The sequence below is a fragment of the Quercus suber genome, unplaced genomic scaffold, assembly GCF_002906115.3.
Source record: "Quercus suber isolate HL8 unplaced genomic scaffold, Cork oak 2.0 scaffold_57, whole genome shotgun sequence".
Taxonomy (NCBI): Eukaryota; Viridiplantae; Streptophyta; class Magnoliopsida; order Fagales; family Fagaceae; genus Quercus; species Quercus suber.
The window spans coordinates 1,196,832-1,212,554 of record NW_027069522.1 but is presented as its reverse complement, the minus strand read 5'-3'; the positions used below and the strand labels follow the sequence as shown (position 1 = coordinate 1,212,554).

General features: G+C 32.8%; 2 protein-coding genes across 3 annotated transcripts; both read left to right on the top strand.

Moving 5' to 3' along the window:
• Positions 1-1,861: 1,861 nt before the first annotated feature.
• LOC112037073 (uncharacterized) lies at positions 1,862-7,261 on the top strand. Of its 2 annotated transcripts, none has more exons than XM_065772343.1 (8): positions 1,862-2,139; positions 2,603-2,689; positions 3,237-3,606; positions 3,763-4,034; positions 4,493-5,030; positions 6,341-6,367; positions 6,464-6,586; positions 7,148-7,261. In XM_065772343.1, the coding sequence occupies exons 1-7, from the start codon at positions 1,906-1,908 to the stop codon at positions 6,544-6,546; spliced, it is 1,611 nt and encodes a 536-aa protein (XP_065628415.1). In that variant the 5' UTR covers positions 1,862-1,905; the 3' UTR covers positions 6,547-6,586; positions 7,148-7,261. The 2 variants fall into 2 exon arrangements, with proteins under 2 accessions (XP_065628415.1, XP_065628416.1); XM_065772344.1 differs by having other exon boundaries at positions 2,028-2,165.
• LOC112037071 (uncharacterized) lies at positions 7,182-9,507 on the top strand. Its single transcript, XM_065772367.1, has 4 exons — positions 7,182-7,394; positions 7,811-7,897; positions 8,424-8,474; positions 8,977-9,507. Exons 1-4 carry the CDS (start codon positions 7,182-7,184, stop codon positions 9,505-9,507), a joined length of 882 nt encoding a protein of 293 aa, XP_065628439.1.
• The last annotated feature ends 6,216 nt before the right edge of the window (positions 9,508-15,723 follow it).

Below are 15,723 nucleotides of genomic sequence, written 5' to 3'. Positions count from 1 at the left end.
AACCAATATACATTGGTTGATGCTATGGTATAGTAGCGGAATCCGAGAAGTTAAAGAAGAAATAGGTTCGGCGTAATCTCGTTGGAGAAAGAAGCTTGGAGGGCTTAGGTACTTGGGTAGATTAGGCTTGGAAGATCTTCTGCTGTTCATGTATCCCAACTACATTCTTTAGTGGATTATTTACCGCTTGGAAGGCGGCGGAGAGGTTTTACGCTGAGGATTTCGGTTTCCTCTTCGATAACACATAGTGTGTTATCCTTGTATTTGCATCTTCCTTCTCTTTATCTTTACTTTATATTTACTACTGTAGATGTGTTTATATTTGGCTTACATTGTTTATCAATTTTGTTATAAGCTTGTTATCATGTTCCGTACATTAATTGTTTGATATAAAACTTGAATTGATATTTTTATAATTTTGGGTCTAAACGTTCAAGGGTGTTTTATACACATTTTGAACTTTCAGTGACTTCTAAGGATTCCAAAGAAAGGAGGTAGAGATTTACACATTTCAGATTATGAAGATAACAGGTTTTGTGCAGTTGAGAGGAGCTTAGAAATTTGGGATAAAATTGAACTTGTAAAAATTAGTATATTTTTGTTGTCTAGTACTTTACACACATGGGGATGGATTCTTGCTTCCATTAAACTTGGGGATCTTTTGGAAATTGAATGGTTGAAGGTTAGCTTTGGATTTATTTGATATCATTTTCTTTAAGAATAATTATGAGTACATATGCAAGTAGGCCTTGTATATTTGTAAGGTGAAGTGTGCAACTGTTGTCGTGTGCCTAATCCATTCATTGGGTGAGGTGCATGATAGTATTGAACCACTACTGCTTTGGCTTGTGATGATGGGTCTTTGTCTTTATGTATGGGGAACAATTCCCATCTCCTTACTCTTGATTCCTCTTTATTTTTGTGTTCTAAGTAGTAAGATTAATGACTTTTTTTTGTCTAGTCCACAACATGCATTTTCACAATATTTTAACAATAAATCATAAGTAGTAATCTAACATAAAAATTACTTTTTTCCCACTAATAACAACTTGTAACAACACCACTTATAATTTATGGTAAAAGTTTGAAAATATTAGGGATATAATATATATATATATATATATTTTTTTGGTTAGTGTTAAAGTGGTTTGAATTAAAAAGGCAAAAAGAAACAAACACTTCTTTTCAATAGTAATTTGTTACTCCATATTCCATAGTAGAGAATTGAAAAGAATCAAAACCCCTTTTAATTAGCACATGTATCGACTTGTGCCGTTGTGCATGTGCATCACAACTCCTCTTTACAATTACTTTATCCAGCACACGTGTCATCATGCAAACCTATTTAGTTCTGCAATGGCCTACACGGGCGAGTAGCAAAAATCATAATTGGTTCTCCTTTCTCATGTATATGACTATGATGAAAGAAGGGCATCGTCATCTCATGGCATCAAACTTACTTTACGTAATGAGAAAGATACCGAAAGGTCATCTCTGCTTCCTAGAAGAATAAGCTGACTTTACTCTTTCACTGCCTTTTTTTTTTTTTTTTTTCACTTGCATGTGCATTTTTTGACAAGGTTTTTTTTTTTTTTTTTTTTTACGTTCTTCATTGATTTCCCAAATCAGTTATGCTTTTCAGTCCCTGAAATTGTATTGAATGGTATACTAAATTGAAATGTGAATATAAGTAAAGCATTTTTTTCTTTCTGCATTTTCACAATCAACAATTGACAACTACCTTCAGAATCCTCATAGTTCAGTCATTTTATGAAGAACTGGAGAATCATGTTTCATAATTTTCAATGTGATTCATCATCATTCAAATTTTACATTATTTACTTGCTTTATCTAACTTTTAGTAACTCTTTCTGTGTCCATATCAGGCTACCATTCTGGCCTCACATGAAGCTAATGATCATGTACTGGTTGATGATTCCTCACTTCAGCGGTGCTCTCTATTTCTATAAACTCCTTGTCCAACCCTGTCTCTCCTTGTTACCACAAATTGTCATCAACTTCTTCAATGAGTGGAAGGAGCCTTGTCTAAAGAGAGATGACATTCCTACTGAGGCAGCTGAGAGATGCCAGAAACAGAACGAATCTGAAGCTTCAGAGAATCTTATTTCTAGTGATGAGGAATGTCAGGGGTAGTAATTAGGCTGGTAAGTGCGGCTGAGATTGCATGGCTAGTTAATCTCTGATTAGAGGATTTATCACTGGATCAGTTTGAATGAGAATTGCCCCTGTACTTGAGGGATCGTTTTGTGTCCGCATATATGTGCGGATAAGGTTCAAATACATGTAAACTATAGGGTTTAGGTATGTATGTAAGGCAAACCCACAACTGAGGTTAGGAAGATTGTACAAACATATATATCTGTACTTAATGTTTGAGTGTGATAGCATCTGTAGTATCTTATAATCAAGCTTATTTTTAAGTTCAAATTTCTTCGAAATTTAATTATGCCATTGAGATGTTATTCTGAAGGAGGGAAAGAAAAACCATTAGTAGTTGTTTCTTCATTATAATAAATTATTTAACTCATGAACTTCCTGATGAGCTTATCTTCTCATTTATCTTAAATGATTCTTAATTCAGTCGAAGTCCATAGAGAACAATGTCGGGCAGAAAGAAGACAAAGATGTTGAAGTAACAGAAGAAAATGAAGTTGCTGCAATTGAGAGGGTAAGTTCTCCTTTTCTATTTACTTGGAAGGCCATAATACAATATGTGGGCATTTCTTGAGGGGTGAAAAGGTTTATGAATTTTGAATATGGATAGAAACATTCGCTCAGAAAGGAGAAAAAAAGAAGAAGAAAAAAACAAAAACAAAAACAAAACAAAAACAAAACAAAAAGAAAACAAAAAACAAGACAAAACAAAACAAAAGAAGAAGGGAATATGCATAGAAACCATGTTGCTTGAGACTATGTCAAAACATGATTTGGACATGATTGGTTAATGAATTTGGAGTTGTAATAAATGAACTCATAAGCGTGTGGAATATATGCGCCCGCGCGCGCACACACACACATATATATATATATATATATACATATTGGAATTAAAGAAATGAAAGTGTTGGTAGAGTTGATCGTACGTTATATTGCAGGTAGATACATATTTTCTATTCACATTTAAATCATTAAGGCAGGTCTTTTCCTCAATAAATGTATGTATCACAACTATCAATCACTATTGTTAATTTCTGTTTAATTCGCTGCACTTTTAGGTTACTCCCATAGAGTCCACCCTTGTTCAGACTGGGAAAAGCACAGAGACACTAACAGATATGAATGTGAGTACACCTGATTTCACTGAAGTCCAAAGAAAAATTTCCTTGCTTCAACACCAAAGAAACATGAACATACACAGACAAAAGAAATGTGCATCTAGCAATGGATTGAAAGAGGAAGTTAATATAAAACAATGGGATGTGCATGGCCTGCAAATAAATTCAAAGAAAATTGTTCAGGACACTCAATCTCCGCTATTGTGTTACATATGCAACGTATGGTGCCCCAGTAAAGATAACTTGGTTGCTCACCTTAAGGGAAATAAGCACTTGGCCCAAATTCAGGAATTGGCAGATTTTGTAGAAGGTCAGCATGCCTAAATTACTTTGGCAATTTAGATTAACAGCTGACAAATCTTAGTAGTTTGGTGACTAAGATTGATGACAACTTTGTTTTGTGAGTTTGGATTAGTTTTTTTTTTTTTTTTTTTTTTAAGTTGTTTGGTTGTGTTGCATTTTGAAGTAATAGAAGAAAATGAAGATGTTGAAGTAACCAAAAAAAATGAAGATGTTGAAGTAACAGAAGAAAACAAAGACGTTGAAGTAACAGAAGAAAACGAAGAGGTTGAAGTAACAGAAGAAAACGAAGAGGTTGAAGTAACAGAAGAAAACGAAAATGTTGAAGTAACAGAAGAAAATGAAGATGTTGAAGTAATAGAAAAAAATGAAGTTGTAACAGAAGAAAATGAAGATGTTGAAGTAACAGAAAAAAATGAAGTTGCTGCAATTGAGATGGTAAGTTCTCCTTTTCTATTTACTTGGAGGGTCATAATACAATATGTGGGCATTTATTGAGGGGTGAAAAGTTTTATGAATTTCGAATATGGATAGAAACATTCACTCATAAAGGAGAAAAACAAAAAACAAAAAACAAAACAAAAGAAGAAGAAGGGAATATGCATAGAAACCATGTTGCTTGAGACTATATCAAAACATGATTTGGACATGATTGGTTAATGAATTTGGAGTTGTAATAAATGAACTCATAAGCGTGTTGAATATATATATATATATATATTTTGGAATTAAAGAAATAAAAGTATTGGTAGTGTTGATCGTACATTATATTGCAGTTAGATACCTATTTTCTATTCACATTTAAATCATTAAGGCAAGTCTTTTCCTCATTAAATGTATGTATCACAACTATCAATCACTAATGTTAATTTCTGTTTAATTTGCTGCACTTTTAGGTTACTCCCATAGAGTCCACCCTTGTTCAGATTGGGAAAAGCACAGAGACACTTACAGATATGAATGTAACCTCAAAGAGTACACTTGAATTCACTGAAGTCCGATTATCAAAAAAAAGAGATTTCACTAAAGTCCAGAAAGAGTGGGCTTGTGCTATATGTAAGGTCACAATCGAAAGTGAGACAACTTTGAATTCCCACCTTCAAGGAAAGAGACACAACGCAAATTGTGAGGTGCTGAAAGCAATTACCAGAGCCAAAAAGAAAATTTTTCCTACTTCAACAACAAAGAAACATGAACATGTACAGACACAAAAGAAATGTGCATCCAGCAATGGATTGAAAGAGGAAGTTAATATAAAACAATGGGATGTGCATGGCCTGCAAATAAGTTCTAAGAAAATTGTTCAGGACACTCGACTTCCGCTATTGTGTTACATATGTAACGTAAGGTGCACCAATAAAGATAACTTGGATGCTCACCTTAAGGGAAAGAAGCACTTGGCCCGGATTCAGGAATTGGCAGATTTTGTAGAAGGTCAGCATGCCTAAATTACTTTGGCAATTTAGATTAACAACTGAAAAATCTTAGTAGTTTGGTGACTAAGATTGATGACAACTTTGTTTTGTGAGTTTGGATTTTTTTTTTTTTTTTTAAGTTATTTGGTTGTGTTGCATTTTAAAGCCTCACTTCTTTGGTCATCTTTCAACAAAAAAGACAATCCAGAGTACACCGTAATTTTGGGTGTTGACTGCATAGACTTTCACGATTTCTACATTAGGGATGGTAGATATTGCATATTAACTTAGAATTAAGATTTTTTATTTTTGAATAATTTGACTGTTGGAAGATAAAATATTTAAATCATGGAAATCTTTGTTAAAAATACCAAAAAGTATTAATTGAGTTATAACAAGGCTCTTGACAACTTTAAATAAGAATGAATAATTATATGGATTAAGAACCATTTACACAACTAACCCAAAAAGAAAGAAAAACTTCTTTTCAAACGTAATTTGTTACTCAATATTCCATAATAGAGAATTGAAAAGAATCAAAACCCCTTTTAATTAGCACGTGAATTGTGCATCTTGTGCATGTGCATCTCTACTTTCCGTACGAGAAGAATTTCTATACTCACCAACTGTTGGACAATTCTACTTCATCCAGCACACATGTCACTCATTCCGATTTAGTTCTGCAATGTCGGCATACACGAGAGAGTAGCAAAAACCTTAATTGGTTCTCCTTCCTCGTATATATACGACAATGACGTACCACGATGCAAGAATGGCGTCGTCATCTCTTTTCATTTAACTTACTTTAAGTAACGATGAAGATACCGAAAGGTCATCTCTGATTCCAAGAAGAATAAACTAACTTTACTCTTTCACGGCCTTTTTTTCACTTTTCAAATCAATATTCCTGCTAATACGTCGTAACGTTTTGTCTTTTCGTTCTTCCAATCTTCTCACCATTCCAATCATCTTTTGCTTCGAGTTGGAGATTCAAGAAAAAGACCACACTAGAGAGTTGTGTTTAATTAGAGATGGGTTTCGTGGGCTATTTCTTATTTGCATTGAAATGCTTTGACCAATTTGCATGGTATATCTCTGTTTTTCTTTTTTTCTTTTTTCTTTTTTTCTTTTCCAAACTGAAATGGGTTTCATGGGTTATGCCTTATTTCTCTCAAAACTTTCAGAATTGTTTTCTTTTTATGATTTGGGTAGAGTTTATTACATACATCCTATTATACACATTCTTACACGCACATTAATACATTATAGGTGATTTTCTCTGTTTAATTTCACGCATTTATCCCTTCTTTTCTTGTCACGTACTTGCAGGCCTTTCTTCTCTTTGGGGTATCCTCTGTAAGTCTCTCTCTCTGACTAGTGTTGCTTATTTCCCTCCTTTCATTATATATATGGAGGTCGTGGTGATGATAATGATGATTGTATTCTTGATAGATGCGCCTCAATTTGTGCTATTGAGAGTAATTCGAATTCGGACACTCGGAAGTTGGTCGCTTACTGGGTTCTCTATTCGTTGATTTCACTCTTTGAGCATGCTTTCATGAAGCTTCTTGAATGGTAATTTTTTTACAGTCCATTTGATATTTCTTTTTGGTTGCATTATTGCCTTGCTCCTACTAAGTTCTATATATCTCTCTGTTTATTGTATATCTAAAGCTTTTAAATTTTGTGGGAACCATAGATTGATCGTTGATGAGAGAAAGGTTTCAGACAAATTCACCCTCGTGCATTTTCTGCCAAGTTGTTTTATGACTTTGATTACTTAAGAGATTTCCCAAACCAGCTATGCTTTACAGTCTATGAAAATGTATTGAATGGTCTAGTAAATTGAAATGTGAATATAGGTAAAGCATTATAATTGTTCTGGATTTTCATAATCAACAATTGATCACTTTCAGAATCCTCATAGTTCAGTCATTTATAGTTACCAAAATGTGGCCGTAGGTTATCTTCTCTCTTTTCCTCTACTTCTTGTTCATGGGTAGTTTTATGAAGAATTGGAGAATTATGTCACATAATTTTCAATGTGCTTCATCATCCAGAGCTAGTTGATTATCTTATCTTTTACATTATTTACATAGTTTTTTTAAATTTTTGGTAACACTGTGTCCATATCAGGCTACCATTCTGGCCTGGCTTGAAGCTAATAATCATGTGCGGATTGATGATTCCTCACTTCAGCGGTGCTCTCTATTTCTATGAACTCCTTGTCCAACCTTGTCTCTCCTTGGAACCACAATTTGTCATCAACTTGTTCAATGAGTGGAAGGAGCCTTATCTAAAGAGAGATGACTTTCCTGCTGAGGCAGAGAGATACCAGAAACAGAATGAATCTGAAGCTTCAAAGGAACTTCTTTCTAGTGAGGTATGTTAGGGATAGTAATTCCTGAGATTGGCTAGTTCATTTTATTACATGATCAATTTCATTGAAAGTTGGCCCTGTACTTGTGGTATACATATACATGCTGATGCGGATAAGGTTTGTATATTTGTAAACTATAGCGTTTAGGTTAGATGAATGCAAGGCAAACCCAAAACGGAGGTGAGGAAGATTGTATGAACAGATATTTCTGTACTTAAAGCTTTGAGCATGTGATAGCATCAGTAGTAGCTTAGACTCAATTTTATTTTTAAGTTAAAATTTCTTTGAAATTTGATTAAGAATTGAGAATATTCTGAAGGCAGGGGGGAAAAAATTAGTACTTGTGTGTCTTCATTATAACAAATGATATAATTTGTAAACTTTCTGATGAGCTTATCTTCTCATTTATCTTAATTCAGTCAAAGTTCATTGAGCATAATATCGAGCCAGAAGAAATCAAAGCTGTTGAAGTAACCGAGAAAAATGAAGTCACTGCAATTGAGAGGGTAAGTTCACCCATTCTGTTTACTTAGAAGGTCATTATTCAATTTGTGGACATTTGAATTCTTTATTAAAAGGGGTGAAAAATATTATGAATTAGGTATATGCATAGAAACATTCACTCAAAAAAAAAAAAAAAAAAAGAATGAATATGCATAGAAACCATGTTTTATGATGCTTGAAACTATGTCAAAACATGATTTGGACATGATTAGTTAATGATTTTGGAGTTGTAGATGAGCTCATAAGCGTTTAAGTTATATGAATGTAAGGCAAACCCAAAATGGAGGTGAGGAAGATTGTATGAACAAGATATTTCTGTACTTAAAAGCTTTGAGCGTGTGATAGCATCAGTAGTATCTTAGACTCATGTTTATTTTTAAATTAAAATTTCTTTGAAATTTGATTAAGAATTGAGAATTTTCTGAAGGCAAGGGGAAAAAAAATTATTTCTTGTGTGTCTTCATTATAACAAACGATTTAATTCGTAAACTTCCTGATGAGCTTATCTTCTCATTTATCTTAATTCAGTCAAAGTTCATTGAGCACAATATCGAGCCAGAAGAAATCAAAGCTGTTGAAGTAACCGAGAAAAATTAAGTCACTGCAATTGAGAGGGTAAGTTCGCCCATTTTGTTTACTTAGAAGGTCATTATTAAATTTGTGGTCATTTGAATTCTTTATTAAAAGGGGTGAAAAATATTATGAATTAGGTATATGCATAGAAACATTCACTAAAAAAAGAAAAAAGAAAAAAGAATGAATATGCATAAAAACCATGTTTTTTGATGCCTGAAACTATGTCAAAACATGATTTGGACATGATTAGTTAATGATTTTGGAGTTGTAAATGAGCTCATAAGCGCGCTCCACTGTATACTAAATTGCTGGAATCATAATCATATATATATTGAAATTAAAGAAATAAAAGTATTGGTAATGTTGGTCGTACGTTATCCTGCAATTAGGTACCTATTTTCTATTCACATTTAAATTATTAAGGCATGTCTTTTCCTAGGTAAGTATATTTATCACAACTCTCAATCATTATTGTTAATTTCTGTTTAATTTGCTACACTTGTAGGATACTCCAATAGAGTCTACCCTTGTTCAGTCTAAGAAAAGCACAGTGATAGTAACAGATATGAAAGAAAGGGATACAACAAAGAATATACCTGATTTCATGGAAGTCCAGAAAGAGTGGACTTGTGCCATATGTCAGGTGACAACCCAAAGTGAGACAACTTTAAATTCCCACCTTCGAGGAAAGAGACACCGGGCCACTTGTGAGGAGCTTAAATTAATTACCAGAGCCAAAAACAAAGGTTTCCCTACTTCAACACCAAAGAAGCACGAACATCTTAAACAGACACAAAAGAAATTTGCATCCAGCAATGGATTTAAAGAGGAAGTTAATATCAAACAAAGGGGTGTGCACGGCCTGCAAAAAAATTCAAAGAAAGTTGTTCAAAACACTCATTCTCCGTTATGGTGTTACATATGCAATTTAAGGTGTGGTTCTAAAGTCGACTTGGAATCTCACCAGAAGGGAAAGAAACACCTGGCCCGGATTCAAGAATTGGCAGCTGGTCTTGTAGGAGGTCAGCATGCCTAAATTGCCATGGCAATTTAGATCAACAAATCTCAAATCTTTAGTATGTAGTTTGGTGTCTAAGATTGATGACGACTTTCTTTTTGAGTTTGGATTAGTTTTTTTCTTTTAGCCTTTTAACTTGTTTGCTTATGTGTTGCTTTTCAATGCCTCACATCCTCTAGGTATAATTGCACTTTTGTCTACTTTTAACAACGAACTAATCCAAAGCACACTAGTAGTTCTGGATGACAGTCCCATCCTGGAGTAAAGTTTTTGAGTTTCCTAGTCCTGTAAGCTGAGTGTACACAGTTAGAATCAAATTTATAAGCATGTATGTGACAGATCTAGAATATTACCATATTTTGACCAATATTTTCTAGTTAGTAGTTACTGAGATTTCGATTTCAATATATTTTAACATGTGGGATATATCTTCAATTAGTTCTTGTTCATATAAAATATTAGCTTGACATTTATCATGACAAAGAGACTTGATTCTAAATTTCTAAGTGTCAAAAGGTGTTCTATATCTACGTACTGGATTTGTATGTACCAAAAGTTGTAGTTGATTTTTATTGATACCTTTTTCAAGACCCTAGATTTATATTTTAATTTCCATAGTATGGAATATTTGATAATAGATTTTTTGGGAGGGTAAGGAAGGGACACAAGTGCAATTTCACCAATTTGATGTTCAAATTTAGCCAAGTTATATGTGATTTTTCGCATGAGACATTCCGGTGTCAATATCGCTATGCTAAGTTGCAAGTTATGGCTTGTGTGCAAAAATTGTTATATTGGAGTTTTTGCTAGAGCATTGCTGAAATTAAATATGTAGTCCTAGTTTGGTCGCAAGGATAAACTAACGTAATAGTGGACAAGTTAATCTCAAATATATAATGTTGATTATTAAATTTATTTAGTTTTGGGTTTAGACTGCAGACTTTCATGTTATAGGCAATTTCTACACTGGGGGTAGATGTTGCATGTTACCTCTGAATTAGATTTTTTTTTTTTTTTTGTTTTTGAGTTTCCTAGTCCTGTAAGCTGAGTGTACACAGTTAGAATCAAATTTATAAGCATGTATGTGACAGATCTAGAATATTACCATATTTTGACCAATATTTTCTAGTTAGTAGTTACTGAGATTTCGATTTCAATATATTTTAACATGTGGGATATATCTTCAATTAGTTCTTGTTCATATAAAATATTAGCTTGACATTTATCATGACAAAGAGACTTGATTCTAAATTTCTAAGTGTCAAAAGGTGTTCTATATCTACGTACTGGATTTGTATGTACCAAAAGTTGTAGTTGGTTTTTATTGATACCTTTTTCAAGACCCTAGATTTATATTTTAATTTCCATAGTATGGAATATTTGATAATAGATTTTTTGGGAGGGTAAGGAAGGGACACAAGTGCAATTTCACCAATTTGATGTTCAAATTTAGCCAAGTTATATGTGATTTTTCGCATGAGACATTCCGGTGTCAATATCGCTATGCTAAGTTGCAAGTTATGGCTTGTGTGCAAAAATTGTTATATTGGAGTTTTTGCTAGAGCATTGCTGAAATTAAATATGTAGTCCTAGTTTGGTCGCAAGGATAAACTAACGTAATAGTGGACAAGTTAATCTCAAATATATAATGTTGATTATTAAATTTATTTAGTTTTGGGTTTAGACTGCAGACTTTCATGTTATAGGCAATTTCTACACTGGGGGTAGATGTTGCATGTTACCTCTGAATTAGATTTTTTTTTTTTTTTGGATAATTTAACCATTGGGAGACAAAAGATTTAAATCATGAACATCTCTTTTGGAAATATCAAAAAGTGTTGATTGAGTACAACAAGGCTCTTGGCAACTCTAAATCAAAATGATGATTGTTCAGTTTTGTAAATACATTACAATATTCTTATAGTTTGGAATGGATAATTAAAATTAAAATTATTTTTAAGAGAGTCAATTTTTATATGTTGATAGACAATCACTATTTCAAAATTTTATTTGTCAATTAAGGGGAAGTTTTGACAGCTTATCAGAAAAAATTACGCATTGCCATTCTTTGTGGTGATTTTGGAGATTTTTGCTTCTAGACGAGCTGTTAAGTTTGCTCAAGAGATTGGCATCCACCACTCCACTTTCGAAGGTGACTCAAAGATTGTTATCAATGCACTTCCTCATAGAGATATGCACAACTCTTAATTTGGTCACTTAGTCAATACACTTTGTCTTTTGCTGGCTCTCTTTAAAGGTACTTTTTCTCTCTGTACATAAATGTAGGCAAAACAATGTAGTAGCACATGTATTAGTTAGGAGAACAATGTCTTCTTTTCCTTTATTAGTTTGGATGGAGTTTCTTCTTATTTGAGGTTCATAAAGATGAGAAAAAATTGTTGAGCATTTCTCACCAAATTAAAACCTAGAATCCAATTGACAAGGGAATCACCCCATCCAAAGGGCGAAAGATAAATATGGCCTGAGAAAAATTATCATGTATTCAAAATAGTCTAAATTTCAAACAGATGACTGGTAAAACATGGACGACCTTGCAAAAGCTATTAGGAAGTTAAATATATTACATTCCAAAAAACAGGGGCTCTCTTATTCTTATGCTTTTAGAGTTCTTGGAGATCTTGTGAGGTACTGACTAAATTATCGGAGGGTCGTTGGCTAATAGGCCGACCCTACACTAACATTCTCTAAGAGCGTGTTCATCCTTGCAGATGTTCTGGAGCTCTCCATTTGGACCATTGACTCACTAACAATTTTTTGTGCATCATCAAAACTCAATTTCAAAGTCATGCTGAGAATTGTCGTATGCATCACACTTACCTTAAAAGATTGAGTTCAGTTATTGGAGCTGACTGAAATTATAGGTCAGCAAATTTGGGTATCTATGGTCACAGTAGGCATCTTTCATCTAGACAAGAAACCAAATGACATACAAGTATTTGTTTCAACTTATAGGAACTACTTTGTTTGCCCAAACTGTTCAAAATTTTAAGATACACAATAGGATCACGAAGGATACAGACAATGACAAAAAACCATATAGAAATTGGATTCATGAAATGAACATTTTCAGATAACTTACAGTATTAGAACCAACAAATGGTGCAACTCTAATATCTTTGGGTCTATTTGGGATCCGTTTATTTTACTGAAACTAAAAACTTTTTGTTGAAAATATTGTAGATAAGGGTAAATGTTAGTTGAAATAGTACAGTAGAACTCATGAATAGTAACAAAAATAAGCTGAAAAGTAAAATAAGTTGACAAAAAATAAGCTAGCCAAACAGACACTTCATCATCACAAATAGCATTAACAAAATCCCCGCCACAAAATGAAAGATACTAAGAAAAACAATTCTTTAGGAGATGCAATAATTAGTGACATCAAATCATCAAAGCATTGCAAGTTTGTCTTCAAAAAAATCATTTAACCAGATTAGTAAAGAAAAAAGATTCATACTGCATGCTAAGTTGTATGTCATATATAGACCCATCAGATAGTAAACTCATTAAAATTGTTAGGGTTTTAGGCCCTAGTTGTTACAAAATTAATCCAATTTCAACTAAATAATTAATTAATTAATTGTGCTCTTGATTAAATTGATTAACATATCAAACAAGCACAAATCACATAGACAGCAAAATTGATATCCTGGGAAAATCAATGGAACTATTGTTTCACAATAATAAACTTATGAAGGATTTAACCTAAACAATCCTCAATGCAACATATTCATTAATAGAATTAAAATTTATACAATAAATTTAACTCTAAATCTACTACTTTAGATATATTTTCAAGAAATAGAAAATCAAGTGATACAACAGCATATTTGGCGGATGATACAATGGAATTGGTGCTTTTTATGATGATTTAAACATTCACCTAGTTGGTTTATGTGGCAGATTTTCACATTTCAGATTATAAAGATAAAAATTGTTGGGATTTTCACTAACGTTGTGCGCATGAGAGGGGAGCTATATTTTTGTTGCCTAGTAATTGACACACATGAGGATTGGTATTTTTGTTTCCATTTATACTTGGAGATCTTTTAGAAATTGAATTGTTGAAGGTTAGTTTTGGATTTATTTTATATAATTTTATTTGAGGATAACTATTAGTATGTAAGGCGGCCTCGCACACTTCTAAGGTGAAGTGTGATGCCGTTGTCACATGCGACAATTTGTCGGGTTGGAGGAGTAATAGTATTGAATGACAATTTTTGTTAGGTCGCTGTCTCTATGCGTACGGGAAGGATTTCCATCTCCTTACTCTCATACACTTGCCCTATTTTTGTGTCCCGGACGGTAATGTAGATGGCTTCTTCTCTAGAATTTTTATTTGCTTTATTAGTGTTATTCAGGAAATAAAAATAGGGGTGGCATGCCCAAAAAAAAAAAACATTTTTTATCAATTGTAATTTGTTACTCCATATGTTTACCTTAGTAATTTTTTTAACTGGACATGTCTTTTTATTTTAAATATATAATGACAAGTGATAGTGAATTTTAATCTCTACTTTTTATTTAGTTAGTAAATAACATGACAATTTCTTATTAAAAAAAAAATCAGTTAAAAAAGTTTCGAAAGTAAGTTGCAATCTATTATTAGAATAGAAAAGAATCAAAATCCCTTCTTTTCTAAAATTTTGGGGCCCCCCTTCCACTTGGGGGCCTTAGGCAATTGCCTAATTGGCCTAATGGAAGGGCTGGCCCTAATTTTGGTAGATCATGAAAGTGATATTATATTACTTATAACTTAACACCTATAAGTTGTGAAGACACATCATATCCCTAACATGATTCTTTTCTTTATAATTTACTATTTTTACAAATATACCTTGCAGGTTTCAACAACTTATCTATAATCTCTTTATTCCATATAAATAACATTTCATCTTTTTCTCTTCTTTTTGACTCAAACTTAAGAGAAAATGCCACCTTCCTCACATTTGGAATGGACGATCTTGGGAAAAACTCACACGTAACTCTTTGCTTCTCCCACAAAAGAAAGTTTATTATAGCTTTTGACTCATCTGACATTTCCTTAGTCATTTTCTTCTTTTTACCACCAGGGGTGGCTTGATGCATTTAGGGGTCTTAGGCGAAAATTAGTTATCTTATTTCATATATAAAATTACTATTAATCAATATGAACCACGTAGATTTTTTTTTTTTTTTACAAGTTTATAAACACAAAAAAAAAAAAAAATGGTCTAAATAAAATCAATTGTCCCAAAAATAACACCATTATCTTCTAGACAAACCAAAATTCAACAAGATAAACTACAAATGCGGTCTAAGAAATTAACCACAAAACAATCAATAATAAAAAAAAAATAAAAAACGTCAAATCCCTAAAATTTTTACTCTCTCTTTCTCATTCTTGCTCTGCTTTTTTCTCTCAACTCTTGCTCTCTGCCTTTCTCATTCTTTCTCTCCACTGTTGCTGGCTGCCCGGCTCAAGCTTCCTTCGATCTAAATCATCGATCGCAACTGATCTGAAAACTTTGAAGACTGAGGAGTGAGCACTGCTGAGCCGATTGCCTTTTTTTTTTTTTTTTTTAACTGTTGCATTTTGATTCTGGCATTTTGCAGAATGGGTTTTGACTTTTAAGAATAACTTATAAGGCTTGGCTTTCTACTTTAGATTTGTTAAGGCTGGGGTTGGGCTGTGGCTAGACATTTCATGTTTGGGCCTTCAGGATTTTTTTTTTTTTTTTTTTTTTTTTTGGTGTGTTGTTATTGTTGTTATAGTGTAATAGGATTTGTTTTATGTTTTTTGTGGGTGGGACTTATTAATAAGACTTGTGTGGCCATCTTGGCAAGCATCTTCTTGGTTGGGCTAGGCTTGTACTTTTGTTATGGCTATGCTTAATTTTTTTTTTTTTAATTTTAATCTTGTGCTTTATATATATATATATATATATATATATATTAGTTATTGGTAATATAATGAATAAATCTTTATTTATGCAGGTTGAGATTGCTAAAAACTTGTTATTATTTGGCGAAACTAGAACAATACTTTTTATATAAATCGGGTTCTACTTCTCGTTTGGTCTACAATTGAAAGTTATTTTTTATTTTAATCTTTATAAATATATTGTTTGTTGAGGTTCAAAAATCAAAGCCCAAGGCCGAAAGAGATAACACATTGGACTAACTCCATGAGAAATAAAAAATAGAGAAGTAAAAGAGTTGGGCTCAAGTAAT

Bases quoted from the DNA above. Each gene is read 5' to 3' on its own strand.
- LOC112037073 (XM_065772343.1), top strand. From the start codon at position 1,906: ATGAAGCTAATGATCATGTACTGGTTGATGATTCCTCACTTCAGCGGT. The intron at 2,140-2,602 runs GAATGTCAGGGG...TTCTTAATTCAG, and splicing joins ATCTTATTTCTAGTGATGAG to TCGAAGTCCATAGAGAACAA. The intron at 3,607-3,762 runs GTCAGCATGCCT...TGCATTTTGAAG, and splicing joins ATTGGCAGATTTTGTAGAAG to TAATAGAAGAAAATGAAGAT.
- LOC112037071 (XM_065772367.1), top strand. From the start codon at position 7,182: ATGTGCGGATTGATGATTCCTCACTTCAGCGGTGCTCTCTATTTCTAT. The intron at 7,395-7,810 runs GTATGTTAGGGA...ATCTTAATTCAG, and splicing joins AGGAACTTCTTTCTAGTGAG to TCAAAGTTCATTGAGCATAA. The intron at 8,475-8,976 runs GTAACCGAGAAA...CTACACTTGTAG, and splicing joins AAGAAATCAAAGCTGTTGAA to GATACTCCAATAGAGTCTAC.